The 21,697-nt window shown below is 40.4% G+C and overlaps 1 protein-coding gene across 7 annotated transcripts in view; it reads left to right on the top strand.

The window, feature by feature from the left end:
* znf462 (zinc finger protein 462) overlaps window positions 1-21,697 on the top strand; it is a 96,874-nt gene that overhangs the window by 63,560 nt on the left and 11,617 nt on the right. For 6 of the 7 annotated variants that reach the window (XM_017721061.2, XM_017721059.2, XM_017721063.2 and 3 more), the window contains 4 exons: window positions 2,409-2,788; window positions 6,967-7,085; window positions 12,113-12,310; window positions 16,962-17,250. In XM_017721061.2, coding sequence (XP_017576550.1) covers window positions 2,409-2,788; window positions 6,967-7,085; window positions 12,113-12,310; window positions 16,962-17,250 — 986 coding nt within the window. The remainder of the gene's footprint in view (window positions 1-2,408; window positions 2,789-6,966; window positions 7,086-12,112; window positions 12,311-16,961; window positions 17,251-21,697) is intronic. The other variant, XM_017721064.2, reaches the window with a different exon arrangement.

Raw genomic sequence — 21,697 nt, 5'->3', positions numbered from 1 at the left:
TCACCATATTGGCTGTAAACATGTCTCAGTATGTGCTAATGTCTTAGTATAGCCTGAACGTGTCATATAAACAAAAGCGCAGACTCACTTTGCTCTGCTTTGACTAGAACTATAGCCACTTTTCTCGCGTCTCTGGCAGGAAACATTTCCTCAAAAGTAGAACAGTTTCTTGTAAAACGTCTCGATTTTTTAATATTTTTTTCGCTAGCTTCTTGTGTACGTTTTCCCATTCCACCCTAAACGGTGCCTGACGTGCCAGAATGGAGCTAACTGTGTAGCTCCATGTAAAGTTCATGACTTTTTAGTGATTGACAGTTTTCAGATTAAACATATCATGAAACCAGCTGGCGTGATTACAAATGCAAATAAGTTCATCAGTCTCCAAATGATTGATGTTCACCTTAAATCTTTTTCTTTGCTGTTTTGATAGCTACTAGATAGGGAAGAGTGTTGTCTGCGTCGCTATGGTGACCATCAGTCTGCACTGAACTTCAGGGTTAAAGGGTGAATTAACAGTTCTACACTAACGCCAACGTTTAAGACCATTTATTGTTAAACCGTGTTGAATTATCAGCAGAACTTCATTTTACTGTAATGGAGGATTATTTTATTTTCACCTACAAATCTGATTCTGCTGTGGAGCCACAACAGTGAAAGAGCCGCGTGTCACCAACCTCTGTTCTATATAGAACCCTGAACCATTTGCATGCTTTAATGGTTCTCTGCATGGGGAAATGTTCTTCAGATTGATGGAGAATGTGTTGGATATGGTTCTATATAGCACCAAAAAGGGGTTAGGTGTCTTGCTCAAGGACACCTCAGTCATGGATTGTCGGTGCTGGGGATCTAACCAGCAACCTGCCCACGACTGCCCCAAATATATATTTAGAGCCATACTCAACACATTCTCCAGATCTCATGAGCTCCAACTGGGGACATGTTTTTATAGAAAAGTGTAAATGGGATCCGGCCACAGTTTATTCAGATACCAGATACAGTCGAGACATGAAACGCATGTTAAATGCAGGGTGTAAACGACTTCTGAAATGCTCCAAAAAAAATGTTCCCACTGAATATCACTGAATCCTCTGAATTACGAGGTTATTTAGCAGTTAGAGTAAAATTAATGCTACAAACCCAAGGTTGCTTTACAATGTCAGAGTGAAAAAAGTATTAGATGGAGTGAAAATATTCAGAAGAATGAGCTGAGCTGAGCTGAGAAGAGTGAGTAGATGAAGGTTTAGTTTGTAAATTTGTTCTAAATGAAACCAAAATAGTCTGAACTGAACTGAATGGAGGTGAAATGTGAGATTTCATGAATCGTAATCCTACAGAGTCATAATTTGAACTGAATCGCTGTGGAGAGTCGCTGAGATTTACACAAATAAAGAGATCTTAAACCCAGAATAAACAGCAGGAATCTCAGTCTGTTCAACGCTCTGTACTGCAGCAGACGCAGATTTAACATTATTTATTTGTTAGTTATTATACAAGTAAATAAAAATGAAAAAACAACAATAATAAATTTTGTGGACTAATGTTTAGGTTATTCTAGGTGGTTGCTAAGGTGTTGCTGTGTCGTAGCTATAATGTTGCTGTCGTTGTTATGTTATTCCAGGTGGTTGCTAAGGTGTTGCTATGTCGTGGCTATGGTGTTGCTATGTTATTCCAGGTGGTTGCTAAGGTGTTCCTATGTTGTTGCTACAGTGTTGTTGTGTCATTGCTGTTATTTCAGGTGGTTGCTAAAATGTTGCTATGTCATCGCTAAGTTATTCCAGGTGGTTGCTAGGGTGTTGCTGTGTTATGGCTGTGGTGTTGCTATGTGGTCACAGTGTTATTCTAGGTGGTTGCTATAATGTTGCTATGTTGTCGCTATTTATTCCAGGTGGTTGCTAAGGTGTTGCTAGTGTGTTGCTGTTATTCCAGGAGGATGCTAAGTTGTTGCTAGACTATTGCTGTCTTATGTGTTGCTATGCTGTTACTATGTTTTTCCAGGTGGTTGCTAAGGTGGTTGCTGTTACTCTGTTATTCCAGGTGGTTGCTAAGCTGTGGCTAGACTGTTGCTATGATAACATTTGAAGCATTTTTAGCTCACTTTGTCAAGCCAAATTTGTCCAGTCTTTTCCTTTTTTTAAGTACAAATTGATAATAATAATAATAATAATAATAACAACAGTTAGAAGAAGAAAAGAGAGAAGAAGAGAAGGAATAGATGATTACATTAATAATCTACTGTAATATTTGTTTCTGTTTTTTTGCCTTTTGTTTTAAGTGTAGAGCAATTCTCTAAGTCTAAAACTACAGTCGACCACAGCCTTTGCTGGTGCTGTATAGGCCGCCTGTATTACTATTGAATTATTTAATTATTATGACTCCACAGATGTAAATTTGTCTGTTTCCTCTCTCAGCAGGAAGTGGTGGAAATGCCGGTTGCTGTTGCTGTGGATGGCGTCGCCAATGGCAGCATAGAGGAAGTAGTCGACGTTGATGCCGTCACTACGGACACAAACTCGGTGCCGGTGGACGCGGTTGCTGATGTCGCCCCTGTAGACGAAATGGAAGAGGGTGGGCCGGTAGCCGTGGCGACCGTGGACTTGACAACAGTGGGTCTGGAGCAGGAGAAGGCACGGGTGGTCCCAGGACATCCTTGCAGTCTGTGTGACCGCGTGTTCATGTCCATGCAGGGCCTGCGCTCGCACGAGAGGAGCCATTCAGCCATGGCCCTGATCAACAGGGAGGACAAATACAGCTGCCAGTACTGCCAGTTCCAATCACCATTCAGACACAAGTAAGCACAGCTGAATACAGAGAGAGAGAGAGAGAGAGACACTGAGAGAGAGAGAGAGAGAGAGAGAGAGAGAGAGAGTCGACAGAGGACAGTTTGGTAGTTTGACCTAATTAACCCCTTAAAGGTCACTTGAACTTGCAGGCTTATTATTCAGAATCTACTATGAATGATTCAGTTTCCGTTATGAGTCATTTAGTATCTACTATGAATAATACAATAACCACTATGAACTATTCGGTAATCATTATGATTCATTTTCTAACTACTATGAATTATTCAGTATTTACTACACATAAGTCAGTATCCACTATAAATTATACATAACCACTATGAATTATTCAGTACCAACAAAGAATTATCAAGTATCTATTATTCATTATTCAGAATCTACTATGACTTATTCAGTATCTACTACAAATTATTCAGTATCTACTATAAATCATTTAATGTCTACTATACATTATTCAGTACGCATTTTGAATTTTCAGTAACTACTATACATTTTTCAATATCTACTTTGAATTATTCAATGACTACTACACATTATTCAGTATCTGCTATAAATAATTCAGTATCTACTGCTAATTATTCTGTATCTACTACAAATTATTCAGTATCCACTATGAATCATTTAGTATATACCATACATATTTCAATACTCATTATGAATATTCAGTAACTACTATACATTTTTCAATTTTTCAAGTGTCTACAATAAATTATTCAGTATCTACTATAAATTATTCAGTATCTACTGTGAATTTAAGTAGTATATACTATAAATGATTCAGTATCTGCTATGAATTATTCAGTGCCTAATACGAATTATTCAGTATCCAAAATTCATTGTTCAGCATCTACTGTGAATTATTCAGTATATACTATACATTTTTTAGTATCTACTACAAATTATTAACTACTACGAATATTCAGTATCTACAACAAATTATTCATTATTTACTATATGCTATTTGAATTATTCAGTAACCCCAATGAATTAATAAATAGCTGCTACGAATTATTCAGTAATTACAGTGAATTATTCAGTATCTACCACAAATTATTTTGTTTCTACTTTAAGTTGGTTGTACCCACTGTGAATTATTGAGTCCATGTTTGTGATAACAGCATGTCAGAAACGACATAAGCAAGTCTACTGAGATTACACAACTCGGTCGCTAATCGGCGCACCTAAGCTTCCATTACTTATTAGCTACATTAGCCCCATAGTGCCAGCATTGAAGCTACAGAAACAATTTCAGACACCAAGCATGTCTAGGCTAATCGAGCATGCGGCGTAAATGTCATTGATTCCTCAATCATTCCTTAAGAACTGAAAGAGTGTGGGATGTTTGCCCTGCTAGATGCTACTGGATTTCAGTCATTTGCGTTAGCAACGCTAGTATTGCTTTGTGAAACTTTGCTTTGCTTGTGTTCAAGTGAGGACGCGGTCCTCACTGATTTATGTGGAGCAATCAGAGGTTTCCTGCTCGGGAGCGGAGGTGAGGAGGCTTTGATGCCTCGGAGACAGATTAGGTTATGCTTCCATTCCAGACGTCCAGACACTGAGCTGCATTAGCGGCTACGCTCTGTAGCAGCTGTGAAATAACCCAGGACGGAAAAGGAGACACTGTCATGTTGATTAATATTAGTTTTGCTGTGAAGTTTTGGGTCTAATGGAGTCATTTTGGTAAGAAAGATCTTTAGATCTCACCTGAACTGTAGACGGGCAGCTGGTGAACGCTAAGACTGCTTTGCCCTTCATGACAGGCAAAGCACATTCTGCCCACGGAACAGGCCTACATTCTGAGTTTATGAGCCGTGAGCATGGAAACATGCTACGTGCCTTTCTTCCTCTCATACATATGCATCTGAGGGACGGAAAAATGGGCGGAGCTGGTGTGCAGGTCATTACATATTCCTCTCAACGCAGCAGGTAGACGGAGAAACAGCACTTTCAGTTTCTCAAGTACATCCGCAAACACCCCTCCACAGTTCAGTCTAAGAAGCTGGTTGATCATTTTCTGAAGTAATCAAACCCATTCAGTGAACCCTGGGGTGGTCGGTCCATTGTTCAGCTTCTTTGTTTGATGTGTCCATCTCCTTTCCCCAGTGAAGTTCTTCTCGACAGCTACACATCCTCTCAGACCCATAGCACTGAGTCGTCTTCTCACAGTGGAAGGATGGACAGAAACCCCTGTGGATGTTTTCAGATCTGAAGCAGCTCAATGTTCTCCTCTCTCTCAGAGAGCTTTAAGTGCTGTTTTATCTGATGGGGGCAGTTTTGGGGTCTACCAGGTCTTCCAAGTGGTTGTTAGGATCCACATATTACTGTAGTTTTTAATCAGTTTTTTTTTCCTTGTTTTTTCACTTATTTTTCTTTGACTTTCTTTGTTATTGTACAGATTGACTATTTTATTCCTGCTCTCCTCAGAAATATCTCCTAAAAAATTAAACATCTTGTTCTTAATGTCTGTTTTGACTGGACTGCGTGAGAAGGCGCAGCACAAAATGTGCCCACTCAGATTTGGCACTTTCAGTCTGTGTCGTTGCCCAAATTGAATTTTTTTTTTATCCGGAGCAGAATGTTTTGGTAGGAATCCCATTGATTTTTGAATATTTCTGCATAATTAAGTGGTAAAGATGTAAAGACAGTCGTTCAGAGCAGTTTGGTGTGAAACATTCTGTTCTAGAGGAACTTACCAAGTCGGAGTTGTTCACAGTGGTGGTGATAGGAACCAGACGTCCACCTCTAAAAGCTCCTACATGATATGGTTTTATATCATGACATGATATAAAAGCTACTACATGATATGGTTATGAATTCACTGCCTGATGACTGAGACACTGTTGTACGATAGTTTTGAGAACCTAAAACCCAATAATGGTGGAGGGATACATAACATGCAGGGCGCTGTGAGGCAAAATAGTCCCCAAAGAAAACGTATCATTACAGATCTTCCATCATCAACATTCTATATAAAGCTCAGAAGACTCGTGTAGGTTCACTGGTGGTAAATAAAATGTCTATATCTGTGTTGTAGTCAAGGTGACCCCTGGTCCCCATCACCGCTACTGTAAAGACATCTGAACCAGCGGGTATTGCAGATGTATCAAGGGGTGCTGTACGCTGCGGCTGATCTAGATTGTCCCAGATGTTCTAACAGATTTGGTATTTTATGGAACCTAATAAAAATATCAGCCGTGGTGGTCTGGCACACGTGGTCCTTTATAATAACACACCCTTCTCCATAATTTTGTATTTTATGAAAATAAACATATGGTGCCCTGGTGGAGCTCCTGCAAGGCTGCCAGATATTTAGATGGAGCAGTTTGTCTTATCGGGAGCTGAAGACCACGTCTTTGTTGAGCTCCCTGGTGTAATCCGCCTTCACTGGATGTTCTGTGACCCAGAAAGCCGAAGCGTTCCCATGCCGCTCCGGAGGCAGGGAGGAGAAAACAGGGCCTATTCCCAAGATACTCTTGCTGGAGACAGCCGGGTTGGCAGAGACTCTCCCTGGCAGGGTGGGCACTTCTCTGTCACCAGAACTCATTAGACGTCCCTCAGTCTCAATCTTTACCCCACGACCCTCCGTGGAGTCACCTGGATGTCTAAGGTGTCCTGGAAGTTCAGCAGCAGATGTGTGTGTGTTGATGAAATCCTGCAGTTAGCGCTGTGCTAACTTAGTGTTAGCTTCCAAAGTTATTTAGCTCTCTCTCTCTCTTCCTCTGTCACTTTCTTTGTGTCTATCTCTCTTGCTCTTCTTTTCTTTTTCTCTCCATTTTTCTCTCTCTCTCTTTCTTGTTCTCCTGCTCTCTCTTTTCTCTGTCGTTTTCTCTCTGTCTCCCAGCCTTTTTGTCTCCTTCATTCTCTTTCCATCTCTCTCGCTCTCATTCTCTCGCTTTCTTGTTCTCTTGCTCTCTATTTCTCTTTTTCTTTTCATTTCCCCTCTTTCTGTCCCTCATTCTCCCTGTCTCTCTCTCTCTCTGCTTGTCTCCTCTCCCTTGCACTTTCTCTTTGGTCCTTCTCTTTCCCACTCTTTCTCTCCTTCATTATATGTCTGTCATTCTCTTCTCTACCATTCTTTTTTATTTACTGTCTTTCCGACTCTCTCTCTTCCCTTTTCTGTCTCGGTATCTCTCTATATCTCTAATTATCTCTCTCTCTCTCTCTCTAGTTTGGACCGGCACGTCCAGTCTCATCACGGTCACCACAAGCCGTTCCGCTGTAAACTCTGTCCGTTTAAGTCTGCCTACCTGAGCCGCCTCAAGAGTCACCTGCACAAGTCTCATGCAGGTAAGATGGCTGCTGCTCCAATCACACGCTGGTGTTTCAGTTCTTCTTACAACACGAGGACAATCAAACACTGACAGTTGACATCTGTCTCACACTCTACTTACCCACACAGTAAACCCTTAACGGAGCAATGAACAGAAAATACAGTAAAAGCAGCTCACATCCTGATTATGAACTGTCCTCTCATCACCTCAGTATTAATTCTGTAAGCCTGGTCCTTTTGAGGAACTCAAGGACCCTGATTAAACTGATCTATACATATTGCTGTACAAGATTGATTCCCACCCTTGAGGCCGTTAGATACCAAACACATTTTATTATTCTGATAACAGTATATTAATTTGATCATGTATAGTATTAACTGTATCTTGCACTCCAAACCTGATTTTTCAGACACAAAAATGTGACATTATTTTATTCAACCAATGTTTGATTTTTGCTCATTTTGTCAGCAGCAAAATGTCTGACGAATAACAATCACCTCTGCTGTTGGCATGATGACAACCAAGATGATGGAGCAGCTGAGTTCCAGTAAATAAAAACCCAAACACTAAAAGAATCAGTATCTCTAAAAGCATCTTAAACTGAGAGTTAAATGTGGAAGAACTCAACATTTCAGCTTCTCTAAGAAAGTAACGAAGCTCTTCCCGCTGCTTTTACTTTCCTAAATGTACAGTACAGTAGCCCAGCGTCGGTCTGTTCTGCTGAGAGCAAAGGTCTCAGCTCCTGAATGAGGAGAAACTCACTATTCTCTCACTTTTCTGAAGTGGAAAGCTTCCTATACTAAGCCACCAGTTTGCCCATTTTGTAAGGGGCAAAGGACTTTTGTTCTTTCAATATATATCTTATGATTCAACCAATTTCTTTTTGAATATGGTGGAATTTCAATTAAAAAAACACTGCATCCAGTGTGTAACATCATTTAGACATCTAGAGCCACTCTTTCAATCTTTCTGTACTATTTAAATGTAAGTGTGTTTATGCAAAATTTTGATCAAATCTCATTTTTAATTTTTGAATAAGACACTCTACTAAGTCAGTACTGAGTAGCACCATCTTTGTCAGAGATCACTGCTTGAAGACACTTTTTGTAGCCAGCTAGGAATCTTTCTGCTCTTGTTTTCGGGAATTTAACCCACTGTTTTTTGCAGAACGCTTCTAGTTCTGCGATATTCTCTGACTGTCTTAAATACACAGCATGTTTAATATTTAGCCACAATTCTTGTTCATGTCAGGGGGCTAAGAGAGCCATTCCAAAAGCCCCAGCTCTGGTTTCTCAAAGTAGTTAATGGCGAGTTTTGAGGTGTTTCAGATCATTGTCACGTTGTTCCTTTCATAAAATGCTGCTTCCTTTTTTTTCTCCAACCAGACCTTTGACAACTGTGGCCAATAGTTCCGTTTTCATTTCATCAGCCCAAAGGACCTTTTTCTAGAAAACCTGAGGCTTATCTGATGCTGTTTTGCACACTTTAGATATTTACTTTTGTGATGAGGTTGAAGGTGATATTTGTAGAATATGTGTGATTTTCTAAACCTTTGTGAAAGAGCTTATCGGAAAATCTGTCCACTCAGGGGCCATCTTGGCAACACCACTGGGCAATTATTTCCTGTCATATCAGACTAGACACATCTTTGTTTGAATGGAAAGAGACTAAAACCTTAAAAGTGAAGGCCAAATTTCCATTTCAAACATATTTGAAATCACTGGTAAAATCTGACATATTTCTTGTAAATAGTTTGCAGTGTTTGGCTCAAACCTCCCCGCGACCCGAAGGGAGAAGTGGCTTAGAAAATGTGTGTGGGTGGGTGTGTGTGTGTGTGTTTGGCTCAATAACACACAAAAGTGTGCTTTTCTTTGCTGCCATGTGGGGGGTTTCGCTTTGCCTTTTAAAGCCAGAATATATGCTGTTCTTCTATATTTTTCCTTGGCTTCTACAGTTGTTCTTTTTTATAGCTTCAGCCAGCTGCTGGGAGGAACCCATTGTTGAGATTTTGCAAAAAATATGAAGCATCAGAGAATTTCTTATGCTCTGAAACTGTTATCAGCTGATAGTTCTTAATGCCTGCTCTTGACCTACCTAACAAGTCCAAAAGACTCAATTAGTTTCGCACATGCCAAACTTTCACGCACAACTGTAATCCCACAATATATTTAATTACATAATTATGTAATCAATATGTATATATACCTCTGAACTCCAACAGTTTAAAGGCAGTTGTCGTTAGTAGGCTTTAGCTGGAGTTAAGCATATTGTAATTCTGTTGTATTGTGTTCTGCTGTGTGGCTTGTTGTTGTATTTAATCGAAATATGATTCCTGCCAAAAATGCCATTAAAGCTGCACAGAACCATGATGGGCTTAAGTGCGCATTCCATATAACCACATTTTATCCACAGAGAACCTACCAAGTCTTAAAATATCTTCCTTAATATAAATAAGGGCTACTTTCACTTTATTTCATTTTAAATTAGCTAACGATGTGCTCCCCAATAGTGAAACTCAAACGAACACAGGGATTTATCCTACTTATTTGCTCAGATTCAGTTCCACTGTTTCATTTTTCACCATTATGCTTCATTTAGATGATTCTTTTCAGCCTAACTGATGAGCTGCAGCAATCGATGGACAGATGCTGAATGAGTGGCATTTCCTGTCACAGCTGAAAAGCGAAGGAGAAAAAACGGATGAGTCAGATCAATACCGTGCAGCTCACGCAATATTCAGCCGGCCATATTAACAGAAACGTTGTGGAACCATGAGTGTTTAGTTTTTGTCATCATAACATCGTATCCACCGTGTTGCATCACTGCGTTCACACAGCGTACTGAACTATCCACCCTCTGCTCAAAGCCTCTCCATTCAATCTGTGGAACCTCCTGCAATGCTAACGCTAAAGTCAAGGTCATTGAAGGACACAGCGACAAAAAAACGAGTGTCTGAGTTTCAGTGTTTACCTCATTTTCAGAGCATGCGTCATTATGATTCCTTGCGCTAAAGCAGATCAATCACTCCAGTCCATACAGTCCATAAATGGAAACAAAGCTGCAAAAATAGCCTGTTTTTAATTTATGGTAGTGATGTCATAACCATGAAGACACTTTTATGTGACCAATAATTTGGCACAGAGCAGTTTAGCCCCACCCATTTGCCTACAGCAGTTTAGCACCGCCCATTCAGTCTATAACAGTTTAAACCCATCCATTCTTCCTACAGCAGTTTAGCCCCACACATTCAGCCTACAGATGTTCAGCTCCATCCATTCAGCCTGCAGATGTTCAGCTCCATCCATTCAGCCTGCAGATGTTCAGCTCCATCCATTCAGCCTGCAGATCTTCAGCTCCATCCATTCAGCCTGCAGATGTTTAGCTCCACCCATTCAGCCTACAGATGTTCAGCTCCATCCCTTCAGCCTACAGACATTCAGCTCCATCCATTCAGCCTTCAGACGTTCAGCTCCATCCCTTCAGCCTACAGAGATTCAGCTCCATCCATTCAGCCTACAGACATTCAGCTCCATCCATTCAGCCTACAGGCGTTCAGCTCCACCCATTCAGCCTGCAGATGTTTAGCCCCGAGTAGAAATGATTTATGATTTTAATTTTGATATATAAATCCACACAACTGTTACAAGTGGACCTCAGGGAAAATGTGGGCCCTTTAAGATAAGCATTACCGGAGAGAACAGAAAGATGTGGTAGAAGTTAAGAGAACATCTGAAGCAGAGATTTTTTATTAACTTTTAATGAATTTTTAATATTTTTTTTATGAACCTACTCTGAATTGTTTAAACCATTTGAAGGTTAAATATATCTCATATATAATTGAGCAGCTTGTCATGTCCAGACGTTTCTGAAATACTTTTGGGATCCTTTGGAATATTTGAAACTGAATCCACATTTTAGAGCTGGTAGAGCAGCATGCATATTCCCTCCCTGGCCCCTTTATCGGAAACCCCTACCTTGTAGCTCCACCTTGCTGGTGTACAGTTGAAGACTAACTCATTTGGTTATGCACAGTTTGACAAGTAGAGTCTAGTGGTCTTTATTGTCATTCAGCACATTATAGAACAGTAAATATATATGACAATAAATACAAGACAGGACAACAAAACAGTATATAGGAATGGGCATCATATATACAACAACCAGCCACTATATATACTGTATATAAGTCCACCTCCTTGTATATACGTTCATTGTCCATTTTATCAGCTCCACTGACCATATAGGAGCACTTTGTAGTTCTACAGTTACAGACTGTAGTCCATCTGTTTCTCTGATACTTTGTTACCCTGTTCTTCAGTGGTCAGGACCACCCACAGGACCCCCACAGAGCAGGTACTATTTGGGTGGTGGATCATTCTCAGCACTGCAGTAACACTGACGTGGTGGTGGTGTGTTAGCGTGTGTTGTGCTGGTGCAAGTGGATCAGACACGGCAGTGCTGCTGGAGTTTTTAAACACCTCATTGTCGCTGCTGGACTGAGAACCAAAAATATCCAGCCAACAGCGTCCTATGGGCAGTGTTCTGTGGCCACTGATGAAGGTCTAGAGGACGACCAACACAAACTGTGCAGCAGCAGATGAGCTGTCGTCTCTGACTTTACATCTAAAGTAGACTGACCAGGTAGGAGTGGACAGTTTTTGGACACAGTGTTTAAAAACTCCAGCAGCACTGCTGTGTCTGATCCACTCGTACCAGCACAACACACATTAACCCACCACCATGTCAGTGTTACTGCAGTGCTGAGAATGATCCACGACCAAGTGGATATGGAGCTGATAAAATGGACAATGAGCGTAAAATGGACAAGGAGATGGTCATAAAGCCATCCTCAACCCTTTATCAGTGGTCAGTTTATGACCACAGAGCCTCTCTTGGCTGGAGTGGAAGCACCACTCTTAGCGATCAACTACATCTGCTGTAATGAGAAAATTGTGTTTATTTAAAGCTATCGCTTTAAATCAGTTTTTAATATTCATATAAGCAGACAGAAGCTAATCCACTCATGCTGTGCTGTCTCCTCAGGTGAGAACACCTACAAGTGCATCTCCTGCTCCTTCTCCACCATGACGATAAGCCAGCTGAAGGAGCACTCGCTGCGGGAGCACGGAGAGACCCTCACCCTGCCCAGGCTGCGTGCTGCGGCCGCTCTCCGCACCACACGCCCCAACACCAGTCCCCAAACAGATCCCCAACACGAAGCACTTAGTCCGGACACCAACGGTATGTATTTAGTCAACCCTTCAAATCAGCCACTCTGTAGCTCTCTGTAATATTCATATGATCCACACAGTCACTCTGACAGACTGTAATACACTACAGGAAGCGTAGGGGGCGATACGGCTTCTACTGTTTCATTTAAAAAGCTCTATAATGTTCATATGATCCACACAGTCACTCTGACAGACTGTAATACACTACAGGAAGTGTAGGGGGCAATACGGCTTCTACTGTTTCATTTAAAAAGCCTCTATAATGTTCATATGATCCACACAGTCGCTCTGACAGACTGTAATACACTACAGGAAGCGTAGGGGGCGATACGGCTTCTACTGTTTCATTTAAAAAGCTCTATAATGTTCATATGATCCACACAGTCACTCTGACAGACTGTAATACACTACAGGAAGTGTAGGGGGCGATACGGCTTCTACTGTTTAATTTAAAAAGCCTCTATAATGTTCATATGATCCACACAGTCACTCTGACAGACTGTAATACACTACAGGAAGTGTAGGGGGCGATACGGCTTCTACTGTTTCATTTAAAAAGCTTTATAATGTTCATATGATCCACACAGTCACTATGACAGACTGTAATACACTACAGGAAGCGTAGGGGGCGATACGGCTTCTACTGTTTCATTTAAAAAGCTCTATAATATTCATATGATCCACACAGTCACTATGACAGACTGTAATACACTACAGGAAGCGTAGGGGGCGATACGGCTCCTACTGTTTCATTTAAAAAGCTCTATAATGTTCATATGATCCACACAGTCATTCGGATAGACTGTCAGACACACAATCTCTCCAACTGTTTAAACGAGTGAGGAGTGAGAAATAATTCATATATTATCTCATTCATATCAAGATAACATTAGAACATGCTTTTTTAATCGACTGCTACTCCCAGGAGATGAGCAATTCAGCAGTTTTGCCAGCATTAAAAATAACTGCATTTCAAGTAGGCCTGTCATGCTGGAGTAGAGTAACAGCTTGGCCATTTATTCCAGACTCTGTCCCAGGCTGCGCTGTTGGTCCCTTCAGGGTTTAAAAGTTGGACGTGAATTCTGCTGTTTCGTGCTATCTGCTGCTTTCTAGAATGTTCCTGGCAGCTGCTGGGCTCTCTCTGCTGGCACAGCGGGGCTCCCCCTTGGGCGCATTGAGAGCGAGTTCTGCTCTGGAATGCACTGCTTGCATTTTCCAGAGTATCAGCAGCGCCGGGCCGGGCCAGTCCGGTCTGGTCCACTTATGGAACGTTTTCTAGCTGCTGGTTAAAGGAAGAGTTTGTAGAACAATGAAATGTACCTGTTTACCTCAAATGCAGTCAATCAGCCAGGACACCTTTGGTGACCTTAAGTTTGCTTTCATTAGTTTTCGCACTGGAGCTACGAGGCTAATGTTGCTAACAAGCACTGGAAGCTTGTACCTCACCAATTAGCATGGTGCTAACCGCACACCTAAAACATCCCATACTTGCTTCAGACCATGTTGAGTTATTAAGTAATCTTTGTTTCTTTGAAGCTATGAGGCTAATGTTGCTAACAGGTACTGGAAGCTTGTACCTCACCAGTTAGCATAACGCTAACTGCATTCCTAAATTATCACATGCTTGCCTCAAATTGTATTGAGATAAGTAATATTTGTTTATTTAGAGCTACGACGCTAATATTACTATCAAGTAATGTAAGCTTGTACCTCACCAGTTAGCATGATGCTAACTGCATGCCTAAATTATCACATACTTGATGCAGAATCACAATAATATTGTGTAGTTGTTCAATATACTATTGTGTTTCAGGTATTGTAATAATTTCAAATCTGACTCAAGTGTTGTGATAATATAACGTGGCTCATATGCTATGATAATATATTGTTATTGAAGTATCTTAATGATATAATATCGTGGCTGTAATATTGTGATATCGTATTGTGGGGCCTTTACTGATCGGCACATCTACATATCATATTGTGGTTCCAGTATTATGTTAATATTGTGGCTCAAGTATCATAACACAATATTGGGGATCAGGTATCAGAATAATATCAAATTGCTTAATTATTTCTGATTATGCTGTAATATCGTATTGTGGTTCAGGTATCTAATAATATAATATTGTGGCTTTAGTATTGTGATAATATCGTATCGTGGGGCCTTTAGCGATCCCCACACCTACATATCATTTTGTGGTTCTAAGATTAATTTGTGTTGTATTGTGCTCCTGATAATAGTGTATCATTACTCAAGAGTCGTGATAATATTGTACAGTGGCTCAATAAAATATTGTGGTCCAGGTATCGTAATAATATAATATCGTGGCTTTAGTATTGTGATAATATCGTATCGTGTGGCGCTTAGTGATTCCCACACCTACATATAATTTTGTGGTTCTAGTATCGTGTTAAGATGAATGTGTTTTGTATTGTGCTCATGATAATACTGTATCGTCGCTCATGAGTCATGATAATATACAGTTGCACAATATAATATTGTGGTTTAGGTATTGTGATATTTTCAAATCATGATAATATCATATCATATTGTTGTTCAGGTATCGTAATAATATTTAGAATTAGATATATAATATCGTGGCCCTAGTATTGTGATAATATCGTATCGTGGGGCCTTTAGCGATCCCCACACCTTCATATCATTTTGTGGTTCTAAGATTAATTTGTGTTGTATTGTGCTCCTGATAATAGTGTATCATTACTCAAGAGTCGTGATAATATTGTACAGTGGCTCAATAAAATATTGTGGTCCAGGTATCGTAATAATATAATATCGTGGCTTAAGTATTGTGATATTATTGTGTCGAGGGGCCTTCAGTGATCCTACTTGGTGAGTGTGAAATTCCCTGCTGTGGTTTCTGACTGTGCTGTTGCAGGACTCTGTCAGATTAAGGTCATCCATGTATTTGCTGATATCCTGCAGTACCGTGCCGTGTCGTTCCAGGTCCCCTGTTCTCTCCACCGCTGCATCCACCAGCACAGATAAATCACCCCCGCGAGTGGAATATTAAAAGCGCTTGCTCATCTCAGTCTTGTCCTAACTGAGTGATGTGTTGGTGCTGCAAGTCCAGCGTTAGCTCGAGGAGGCTCAGGCAGGGTTGTTCTTCGCTATGCGACGTGAGATCTGTGTGTTCCGCTGATTTCAGCTCTGAACCTTTTATCCGCTGACTCCTGCGCTCTGCTGACAGATGGCACCAGAGATGTGCTTTATTCATTGAACTGGCCTGCTCTTAGAAGGAAGGCAAGGAGGGCTCTAGAGAAGTGAAAAGCACATTTTCAGGTTTGAGTGATAAAACCGTGGCAGTGTTTATCAAAATGAAACACTTTTTCCATAGCATTCTGACCACCTCCTCGTTTCTGCGCTCATTGTCCATCTTATCAGCTCCACTTACTGTATAGCTGCACTTTGTAGTTCTACAGTTACAGACTGTAGTCCATCTGTTTCTCTGATACTTTGTTAGCCCCCTATTACCCTGTTCTTCAGCATTGATGGATCTGCGTTGTAACACTTGGAGGCCCACAGGGTTCAGTCCTTGGACCGCTGCTTTGCATTATTTATTTAGAGTGAGGTCTAAAATCTAACATCAAATTGTTTTTGTTGTTGTTTACACCTTGACAAAACCAATAGTTTTAGAATTTTGATAAACAAAGATTCAAGATTCTATATTATTTCTAGGCCACTATTCAAATGTTACCAAGTTTGTGACATTAACCATGTCAAGATCTTAAAGTTCATATTGTAAAAAAAAATGATATCTTCCACTGAAGCAAGTGTACTGCTACTGAGTGCTGACTGGTTGGCGTGAAGTGACCAGCAGCTGAAAAGTTTTGCTTTTCCAGGACAATGAATAACTAAACAAATATTGTGTATTTATATTTCATATCACACAGAACATGTGCACTCCTGTAGGTTTTACCAGCTAAACAAATGTAATAAAAAAAATTTACTTTGTGGTGGTAACGGTAACAGTAGGCATCACACGACCATGGTATTGTGGTTAGCATCACAGCCCTGGGGGCAGGGGGCAGGGGGCAGTTGGGGGTGGAGGGGGTGGGTTGCGTTGAGGTTTGAGGTTTGTGGTTTTGGTGTTTTTTTTTTAACAGTAGTGGCTTTTCATGAACCATTTAGTGGTACAAACACCACATCAGAACACCACTAACACTAACATCAGAATTCAGTCAGACCTGCATCTGATTTAGTTCCCTTTCATCACTCATGATGCAGATACTTCACCTCATTCTCTGCTCTTCTCTCTCTCTCCTGCTCTTCTTACTCCTCCCCTCCCTCTCCTTCTTGCTCTCTCTCCCTCCCCCTCTCCACTCTCACTCTCTCTCTCTCTCCACTCTCTTTCTTTCTCTCTCTCTCTCTCCACTCTTTCTTTTTCTCTCTTTCTCTCTCCACTCTCTTTCTTTCTCTCTCTCTCTCTTGCTCTTTCTTTCTCTCTCTCTCTCTCTCTCTCTCTCTCTCTCTCCACTCTCTTTCTCTCTCTCCTCCTCCTCTTACTCCTTCCCTCCCTGTCCTTCTTGCTCTCTCTCCCTCCCCCTCTCCACTCTCTCTCTCTCTCTCTCTCTCTCTCTCTCTCTCTCTCTCTCTCTCTCCACTCTCTCTCTCTCTCTCCCTACTCTCTCTCTCACAGAGCCAATGGGATATCTGGAGCCTCCAGATGTTCAGCAGCAGTTGACTCACTACCAGCTGGCCTCTCGTAGCCAGCCCCCCACGGTGTCCTGCAGCCCTCCTGGCCCCGCCCCCACACTGGGCCTGGAGTCCCCAGGCTCCACCCTCCTCCGACCCGACACCATCCTCACCTGCGAGTTCTGCGAGTTCAGCTCAGGCTACATGCAGAGCCTGCGGCGGCACTACCGTGACCGGCACGGCGGCAAGAAGCTCTTCAAGTGCAAAGACTGCTCCTTCTTCACCTGCTACAAGTAAGCTTTCATCTGCAGCCTCGGCCTGAGAGTAACAGTAAAAACAGTAATGACAGCAACTTAATCAAACCTCCTTCAGAACAGTGACATGCGTGTGAGGTATTTTATATTAACAGTGGAAATTTGCTTCCATTTGTTTTACTTCTTGATTTAATTATTCAGTAAAGTAAGGAGGCAGCATGGTAAAATAATAATCAGACTATCTGCATGCATGTTTGAGATATTTTCATGAAATCATATACTTCCGTACATTATTTCTGTATTGGCAGCAAAGGCTTAAACTATGAACAGTTGCTAGTTCAGGACAGTAGGTGTCGCTGTGTGTCTTTTACTAGACAAAAAGGAAGAAGTCTAGCCTTTCACTCACAACAGCTGGACAGGTAGCAGAGTTAGGTAGAGTTGGCTATTCTCAGTTAGCAGAGATAGCCAGTGTTAGCTGTATTCAGTTAGCAGAGTTAGCTAGAGTTAGCTATTTTCAACTAACATGATTAGCTAGTGTATGCTATTATTCACTAAGCAGAGTTAGCTAGCATAAGCTATTTTATCAAATGAGCTGTTTTGACATCTTCTATTTTAGCAGAGTTAGCTATTATAACTTGGCAGTTTGAGATATATTATATATATAGCAACAGTCATGTGACCTCCCGTGGAGCCACATTGAGAGACCCCTGCCTGTTATAAAATGTATGATGATGGTTTGGGCCTGTGACCTGTGCAATTAAAACTGAACTGAATGTAATTATGCTACACTGGCAAATATGTAGACGGGGGTCTTTGTGTTGTTGCTTCCAGTCGTGCTCATTCTGTCCACTTACAGGTTAGCACTTGTAAATTAGCACCTCGAGTGCTCACTGGAGACCTGTTTGCTCTGCAGTAAGACTGGAGGTGTTAATTTAACACTGCTGATAGCACTGTGCAGGGACTCACTCCACATCTCTTCACCACTCACTTTATCTGGCTCTCCATTCGTACTGTGTTGTGATCTGGATAACGATGCTGTCTGCACTCACTGTTTAAAGTTAAAGATTTGCATCTGTTTTTTTTTTCTGGTATATTTTATGACTGTGTGAAGAGGGCTTGGCTTGGGATGTAATGGAATACAAGTATTGGGAAATCTGTATACAGAATACAGAAATTAAGTACATGTATTCAGTCCAAGTTACATGTTGTAATGGCAGCATTCAGCATTTAGTAGACTGATAAATCAATGTGATTGAGTTATTAATCTCAGTGTTACTGAGCTCTGCTAAAGCCTGAGTAGACTGATAAATCAATGTGATCAGTTATTAATCTCAGCGTTACTGAGCTCTGCTAAAGTCTGAGTAGACTGATAAATCAATGTGATCAGTTATTAATCTCAGCGTTACTGAGCTCTGCTAAAGTCTGAGTAGACTGATAAATCAATGTGATCAGTTATTAATCTCAGTGTTACTGAGCTCTGCTAAAGCCTGAGTAGACTGATAAATCACTGTAATCAGTTATTAATCTCAGTGTTACTGAGCTCTGCTAAAGTCTTGAGTAGACTGATAAATCAATATGATCAGTTATTAATCTGTGTTACTGAGCTCTGCTAAAGCCTGAGTAGACTGATAAATCAATGTGATCAGTTATTAATCTCAGTGTTACTGAGCTCTGCTAAAGTCTGAGTAGACTGATAAATCAATGTGATCAGATATTAATCTCAGCGTTACTGAGCTCTGCTAAAGTCTGAGTAGACTGATAAATCAATGTGATCAGTTATTAATCTGTGTTACTGAGCTCTGCTAAAGTCTGAGTAGACTGATAAATCAATGTGATCGGTTATTAATCTCAGTGTTACTGAGCTCTGCTAAAGTCTGAGTAGACTGATAAATCAATGTGATCAGTTATTAATCTCAGTGTTACTGAGCTCTGCTAAAGTCTGAGTAGACTGATAAATCAATGTGATCGGTTATTAATCTCAGTGTTACTGAGCTCTGCTAAAGACTGAGTAGACTGATAAATCAATGTGATCAGTTATTAATCTCAGTGTTACTGAGCTCTGCTAAAGCCTGAGTAGACTGATAAATCAATGTGATCAGTTATTAATCTCAGTGTTACTGAGCTCTGCTAAAGTCTGAGTAGACTGATAAATCAATGTGATCGGTTATTAATCTCAGTGTTACTGAGCTCTGCTAAAGACTGAGTAGACTGATAAATCAATGTGATCAGTTATTAATCTCAGTGTTACTGAGCTCTGCTAAAGCCTGAGTAGACTGAAAAATCAATGTGATAATCAGTTATTAATCTCAATGTTACTGAGCTCTGCTAAAGTCTTGAGTAGACTGATAAATCAATGTGATCAGTTATTAATCTGTGTTACTGAGCTCTGCTAAAGTCTGAGTAGACTGATAAATCAATGTGATCAGTTATTAATCTCAGCGTTACTGAGCTCTGCTAAAGTCTGAGTAGACTGATAAATCAATGTGATAATCAGTTATTAATCTCAGTGTTACTGAGCTCTGCTAAAGCCTGAGTAGACTGAAAAATCAATGTGATCAGTTATTAATCTCAGCGTTACTGAGCTCTGCTAAAGTCTTGAGTAGACTGATAAATCAATGTGATCAGTTATTAATCTGTGTTACTGAGCTCTGCTAAAGCGTGAGTAGACTGATAAATCAATGTGATCAGTTATTAATCTCAGTGTTACTGAGCTCTGCTAAAGACTGAGTAGACTGATAAATCAATGTGATCAGTTATTAATCTCAGTGTTACTGAGCTCTGCTAAAGCCTGAGTAGACTGATAAATCAATGTGATCAGTTATTAATCTCAGTGTTACTGAGCTCTGCTAAAGTCTGAGTAGACTGATAAATCAATGTGATCAGTTATTAATCTCAGTGTTACTGAGCTCTGCTAAAGACTGAGTAGACTGATAAATCAATGTGATCGGTTATTAATCTCAGTGTTACTGAGCTCTGCTAAAGCCTGAGTAGACTGATAAATCAATGTGATCGGTTATTAATCTCAGTGTTACTGAGCTCTGCTAAAGACTGAGTAGACTGATAAATCAATGTGATCAGTTATTAATCTCAGTGTTACTGAGCTCTGCTAAAGCCTGAGTAGACTGATAAATCAATGTGATCGGTTATTAATCTCAGTGTTACTGAGCTCTGCTAAAGTCTGAGTAGACTGATAAATCAATGTGATCGGTTATTAATCTCAGCGTTACTGAGCTCTGCTAAAGCCTGAGTAGACTGATAAATCAATGTGATCGGTTATTAATCTCAGTGTTACTGAGCTCTGCTAAAGTCTGAGTAGACTGATAAATCAATGTGATCGGTTATTAATCTCAGTGTTACTGAGCTCTGCTAAAGTCTGAGTAGACTGATAAATCAATGTGATCGGTTATTAATCTCAGTGTTACTGAGCTCTGCTAAAGCCTGAGTAGACTGATAAATCAATGTGATCGGTTATTAATCTCAGTGTTACTGAGCTCTGCTAAAGACTGAGTAGACTGATAAATCAATGTGATCCGTTATTAATCTCAGTGTTACTGAGCTCTGCTAAAGCCTGAGTAGACTGATAAATCAATGTGATGATCAGTTATTAATCTCAGTGTTACTGAGCTCTGCTAAAGCCTGAGTAGACTGATAAATCAATGTGATGATCAGTTATTAATCTCAGTGTTACTGAGCTCTGCTAAAGCCTGAGTAGACTGATAAATCAATGTGATGATCAGTTATTAATCTCAGTGTTACTGAGCTCTGCTAAAGCCTGAGTAGACTGATAAATCAATGTGATGATCAGTTATTAATCTCAGTGTTACTGAGCTCTGCTAAAGCCTGAGTAGACTGATAAATCAATGTGATCATTTATTAATCTCAGTGTTACTGAGCTCTGCTAAAGCCTGAGTAGACTGATAAATCAATGTGATGATCAGTTATTAATCTCAGTGTTACTGAGCTCTGCTAAAGCCTGAGTAGACTGATAAATCAATGTGATGATCAGTTATTAATCTCAGTGTTACTGAGCTCTGCTAAAGCCTGAGTAGACTGATAAATCAATGTGATCGGTTATTAATCTCAGCGTTACTGAGCTCTGCTAAAGTCTGAGTAGACTGATAAATCAATGTGATCGGTTATTAATCTCAGCGTTACTGAGCTCTGCTAAAGTCTTGAGTAGACTGATAAATCAATGTGATCAGTTATTAATCTGTGTTACTGAGCTCTGCTAAAGTCTGAGTAGACTGATAAATCAATGTGATCAGTTATTAATCTCAGTGTTACTGAGCTCTGCTAAAGCCTGAGTAGACTGATAAATCAATGTGATCAGTTATTAATCTCAGTGTTACTGAGCTCTGCTAAAGCCTGAGTAGACTGATAAATCAATGTGATCGGTTATTAATCTCAGTGTTACTGAGCTCTGCTAAAGCCTGAGTAGACTGAAAAATCAATGTGATCAGTTATTAATCTCAGCGTTACTGAGCTC

The sequence above is a fragment of the Pygocentrus nattereri genome, chromosome 16 (assembly GCF_015220715.1).
Source record: "Pygocentrus nattereri isolate fPygNat1 chromosome 16, fPygNat1.pri, whole genome shotgun sequence".
NCBI classification, from domain to species: Eukaryota; Metazoa; Chordata; class Actinopteri; order Characiformes; family Serrasalmidae; genus Pygocentrus; species Pygocentrus nattereri.
The sequence above is the reverse complement of the archived record's forward strand: the minus strand, read 5'-3'. Positions and strand labels throughout refer to the sequence as shown.